Here is a 6,115-nt window from a genome sequence, read left to right as displayed (position 1 = left end):
TATTGGAGTATATATTATATATGCGGTGTTTCTAACTTTAAGGTGTTGCATGTGTTTTGTTGTTATTCTTTAAATCTAATGGTGACTTTCGAAGAGAGTCAAATTCTAGATCCAAGACAGAAAACTGGATTAATCATAATAACAGGGTGTACATCTTTTCTAATGAAATAGTCTGTAATTCTGTTTATTAATCACTATCATGATATAATGATAACTCTTCAAGATCGTGACTTTACAGTTGGAACAATTTGGAACTTTTTACATTTTTAAAATATTTTTTACTGTAAATCAGTTTTGAATGTTTGTATATTTATATATCGACATCATATTGGTATCATGACTAAAATTTCAAAAAATCAATTTTTTCAGCAAAACATATTTTGACCGTAAGTTTGAAAAAAAAAAAGAGTTACTTTAATATTTCTGATAATAATAGCATTTTGTGTTGCTATGTTTTTACACAGAAACATTTGGCTACATTTACTCTAATACAGAATACCTCTACATTATACTTATGCCTCTGAACTAGAATAAATCAAAACATAAGAAATAAGTCTAACAAACAAACACCTATCATCCACGAACTAGAATAAATCAAGGATTATACGTGTTTGTTTGTTAGACTTATTTCTTATGTTTTGATTTATTCTAGTTCGTGGATTATACGTGTTTGTTTGTTAGACTTATTTCTTATGGTTGATTTATTCTAGTTCGTCGATTATACGTGTTTGTTTGTTAGACTTATTTCTTATGAGACTTATTTCTTATGTTTTGATTTATTCTAGTTCGTGTATTATACGTGTTTGTTTGTTAGACTTATTTCTTATGTTTTGATTTATTCTAGTTCGTGGATTATACGTGTTTGTTTATGAAACTTATTTCTTATGGTTGATTTATTCTAGTTCGTCTTATTTCTTATGTTTTGATTTATTCTAGTTCGTGGATGATACGTGTTTATTTGTTAGACTTATTTCTATGGTTGATTTATTCTAGTTCGTGGATTATACGTGGTTGTTTGTTAGACTTATTTCTTATGTTTTGATTTATTCTAGTTCGTGGATGATACGTGTTTCTTTGTTAGACTTATTTCTTATGTTTTGATTTATTCTAGTTCGTGGATGATAGGTGTTTGTTTTTTTTTAACAAACAAACACGTATAATCCACGAACTAGAATAAATCAACCATAAGAAATAAGTCTAACAAACAAACACGTATAATCCACAAACTAGAATAAATCAACATAAGAAATAAGTCTAACAAACAAACACGTATCATCCAATATTGCTTATGTGTCACCACTGCTAGTAAAAGATAAAAAAAAACAGGTGTCAAACTCAGAAGACTTTTTTGATTGACATTACGTTACTTCTTTAGTTAATTAAAGCTAACATCTCACAGCATTATTTTCTAATTTGCTCCTTAGTACCAGCAGAAGAAATAAAACGAAAGTAGCTAAACTAATCTTTAATAATTTTATTTCATTTACTTAAAACACAGGATTTATATTAATTTGATACTAAAATACTTTAATTTGTACAACATAAAAGTTATTTCCACGTTAGAACTGTAGCGTATAAACAAGATGTATTTTTAATGCTGTTAAATATTTCTACAATGAACAATAATATCTACAGGAAATAAAATTGTTGTTCAGACACGTTTTAAGAACTGTTATAAATCCATTAGATATGTATTTCTAAGTAAAGCAAACATAAGCCTAAAAGTTACAGTAGTTACTATTCGAAATTTTCTGCTTAATATATTGAGAAATGATCCTTTACATTGAGGTAGTGTTAAGCTTGAGACAATTTGCTTGATAATACTGTGAGATTAACTAGAATAATTTTAATTGAATAAACCTTTCAATATTTGAAAATCATAACGTTTTTAACCGTAAGCTTTGGTGTGTTGTATAACAACTACAACACACACGTATTATACACATGAATGAAGAAATTATACTAAAACAATCTTCGATACGCGAGTACGTAGGTCATGTGAAAACTATAACCGATATAAAGTCGCTGTGGAACGGCGTGTGTCAGAAGAACATTTTTATATTGTTTGGCGTTTTGTAAATAGTGTAATTACACCGAAAATCGATCGCTTTTGGGAAGGATATGTAACAGCCCTTTCCGTAACAGCCCATACACTCTGATCTTAAAGATTTATTCAGATGTATTTTCAAGACAGGGGATATCTCTTGTACTTAATTGTATTGTTAAACAAGGGAATGTGGATTAAATTGTGGTTCCTGGACCAGTAATAATAACTCGTATTCCAGACGTGTTAACAAAGTGCGGCTTCTTGTAACAGGAGATAACCTTACACACAAAGGTCAGTGGAAAAGGCTGTCCACGTGTCCCAGACAACTACATGTAACATAACCAAAAAGGATTTCCGTCTGGAAATGCGGCACAAGTCACGTGCACACAAGCTGTATTTACGTCATATCTGTTAATTCGTGCATTATTTTATGTTTACCTTTAACATATTTTGCTATTAAAAAAAGGCGGATATAACTCACAAAACTTATTCCGATGGTCAGGATACTCATTTGGTTTCGCTAAGTTCGCAGATCCAAAGATTAACAAAACTCTATGTAAACCCTTTCTTCAAGATACGAACCACGCTATTAATCTTTCACCGGTTTCTCGAAGTTAGCAGGTTTACGATTAAAACACCCTAGCTAAACAGTTTCTTCAAGATAGGAACCATATTATTAATCTTTCAACCAATTTTATCAAACTCGCACTCCTTTGAATAACAGGATTCATGTGAAACCCCTTTCTTCAAGATAGGAATCATACTGTTAATCTGTCAACCGATTTCATTAAGCTATCAGGCCTATAATTAACAGCTTCTTCAACAAATCATTTTATTCTCTTTTTTTGTAATTGGTACGACATTAGTAGTTTTGTACGGTTAATTTCCTCAATCTATTACGTCTGTAGTTTGAGATCATTATCTACCCCCATACATCAAGATATAGGAGCATATTAGTAATTTTTCAGTCCTGGTTACATCAGTATAACATATCTATGATTAACAAGACCTTATCTTAATGATTTTTTAAACAGCAAAATAGTTTCATAAGTTACTGACTCGAGTATCTTTTAGTAAAAAGTAAATTCGGCCAAATTCATATAACTACTTTGGAAAATTCTATTGTTTTATAGAATTATATAGATCACGAAGTTTCATGTGTAAATAGCTTAATAAATTTTTTTTGGTGTGTGGAAATAATCGATATTTATAAGAAGTCTGGTAAAATTATTGTTTCGAAGCGAGTTTGAGAAGTCTTCTGTGGAAAAACATTTTGACTCTCAATTGGAGAGGTCATATTTAGTTTTAATACAGAGGTACTTCCCAAAAAAACTAAATAAGGATATATAACTTTTATTTGATAAGTATTTTCATAGATTATCATTGTGGTAACTATCCTAAAAAGAAATAGTGGCCAAAGTATCTTAATCAAACATCTGGAAACTTGATGACGTAAGAGTTGGAATAATACAAATATGAGGTTATTTCCTATCTTTTCATATTCATAAGAAAGTTAAATAACGATTTTCATCCAAGTTTCTCCACAATTTTTGTCATCTAGTTTTTAATTCATATTACCTATTATTAGTTCGAAGGCAGATATCACAAATATCTTTTTAAGTTTAGTGCTGTTATTGGATGACAAAAGTGATAATAATAATAATTCATCTTATTAATTTTTGTTTATTTTGTTCTCAAAACCCATTTTAATTAACTGTAATCACATTTCTAAATTCTACTTCTCATTTTTCAGACTCTCCTCATTTATCAAAAGTCTGTCTTCTATATTTTCATCATATGGCCAACGTTTCGGAAATTTCTAGTGCTTTCTTTGATGTTATTTTTATTATGATTTATAATTGTGCATAGTTTCAAATTTTAAGATATTGTTTAAAATATGTCTTCTTGAAAATTGGCACTTTAACCCTTACGGCGGATGAAGTAATTTATGAATACATGTCAGTATAATGTTGTCATTTCCCAGATCATTTCTTTCTTAATACACGTTACCCATCGTTAGGAGTAAGAGCATCGTGGTATGTTATTTTAGTTTTGTCAGAAGATGTAAGCAACACTTGCGTGTTAATGTTACTTGTCTTCCAAGATAACAAAAGAAAAGCAACTCATGTACCAGCAGACCCGGAGAAACATTAAAAGCGTACTGGTTCATTAATTGATTTAAAGACTTGGCTCTTTCTGTGCTAATTTATCCTTGATGCTGCTCCTCACTAACTGTGTGAATGAAAGATCAGACCAGGAAGAGCGTCACTCTCATATCTCTAGAGGCTTCCTGTTCGAACTTTGTATTTCCAAGAAAACACAATTGTAATAATGTTCGGCCGAACTAAATAAATTAACAATTTACAAAGTAGGTACTTATCTTGTGAAAAGAAAAAATATGACCTTAATCAAGTAATTAAACTTGCAGGTTTTAATCTATTTCTTACGCAAATAATTGATTTAGCAACACTGCCAAAAATAGAGGAAAGACAAAATTTAATTGTAAAAATATGATTATAAAACTCTAAAGACTGATTATTTATAACCTATAATAAGTGACAAAATATGTTTAATCTTGTGTTTCAAGTTCGAGGAGTAACGGAAAAAAAAGCCAATTGTTTATATGTAATAAAATTTACCCTGTGCTATGAAATCTGCTTCATGTAATAAGGGCATGCCATTTTACAACCATAAAAAAAACTTTTTAAACATCTTCAAGAAATATGTGTTTGAAATAATTGATTAGGATAGAAATTTTTGACTTTAATTAAGGCATAACAGATGCTACTTTAAAAGAAATGTTTGACTAGTTAGAAAATATAGTATATTTTTCCTTATTAGTGAAGACTACAAAATGAAAATAGAAAGCAATCATGTAAGAGTTATGTCATAAAGTATTCTAATACCAAATACTCAACAGACTTCTAAGTCTTATTTAACTGAATCAAGAATCGTAACCAGCCACAATGTTTTAAATACAAATATGTTAACTTCTTTTTCAGATGAACAGCAAAGAATAGCCCAGCTGATCCGTACCAAGTCATCAAAGCAGAACTATAAAGGAAAGTTTGGACAAGAAGTCTTTCTCTCAGTATATGCAAACCTTTTTGATTAATCTAGGACCTTAAACCCTGCAAGTAATTCTTTCTTTCTAGTCAAAAGTATTCCTGTTCTGATGTCAAATTATGTGGAAATTAATAATTTCTTGTGGTGGATAGACGTTCTTTACCAACAAAGCACTGATTGTACACATTTGGTCAGTATCCTTCACGAATTTGAATCACAATATGGGAGAAAATTGCAGGAAGAAAATGTGAGGACGGGCAAGACGTTATTATAAATACGATCCATATTCCGTGTTTGATCTATAGGTCTTAGGCCGTAACAAAAAAATATAAGTTTTATCCTTTGTATTTCGTGAATTTGGAACTTTTTAGCTCTAATCCTTAGTTATGACATGATAAGATACCGTTCTTTAGTTATATTCTAATGTGGGTTTCTGGAAAAAAATGTATGTCAGAAAATATAAAGGAAATCAAGAAAATGTACACATTTCTAAAGACTATCTAAACTACGCTGCACAATAAGCCCTGGGTAAAAAATAGAATGAGAAGATGAGCCCTGGAGAGTCTGTGTTCAATTATACAGACTATCTTCTGGCAGGCAATGATTCAGTGATTGAACCCGATCTTAACATAGATGCCGCCGATCTGGCTTTCCCAACCTCCATCAGGATCACAGCTACTTTTTTTTGTGTAGTGATCTTAGTATTGGGAACAACTGGGAACATTTTGGTACCCATTGTTGTGTGTTGTACAAAAGAGCTGAGAAACTCCACTAATATCTTCCTCATCAACCTAAGTGTAGCTGATTTACTGGTTTTACTGGTCTGTATGCCCACCGTGTTGATAGAGCTTCATTCTAAGCCGGAGGTTTGGGTTCTTGGAAAAGGAATGTGTAAGAAAAGTTTCTTTGTTGATAAGATGTATATTATTTATCTAAATAAGGCCATTTTTGTTATAAATTACACAATATTCACATATAAAAGATTATGCAGCCTAAGAACCT

General features: G+C 30.7%; 1 protein-coding gene across 1 annotated transcript in view; it reads left to right on the top strand.

Annotated features, from left to right (window-relative positions):
- Positions 1-5,661: 5,661 nt before the first annotated feature.
- Positions 5,662-6,115, top strand: part of LOC106458930 (growth hormone secretagogue receptor type 1-like) — a 35,938-nt gene continuing 35,484 nt past the window's right edge. Inside the window, exon 1 of the mRNA XM_013918498.1 lies at positions 5,662-6,004. Coding sequence (XP_013773952.1) covers positions 5,662-6,004 — 343 coding nt within the window. The remainder of the gene's footprint in view (positions 6,005-6,115) is intronic.

This window comes from Limulus polyphemus, unplaced genomic scaffold (assembly GCF_000517525.1).
Source record: "Limulus polyphemus unplaced genomic scaffold, Limulus_polyphemus-2.1.2 Scaffold534, whole genome shotgun sequence".
NCBI lineage: Eukaryota > Metazoa > Arthropoda > Merostomata > Xiphosura > Limulidae > Limulus > Limulus polyphemus.
The sequence above is the reverse complement of the archived record's forward strand: the minus strand, read 5'-3'. Positions and strand labels throughout refer to the sequence as shown.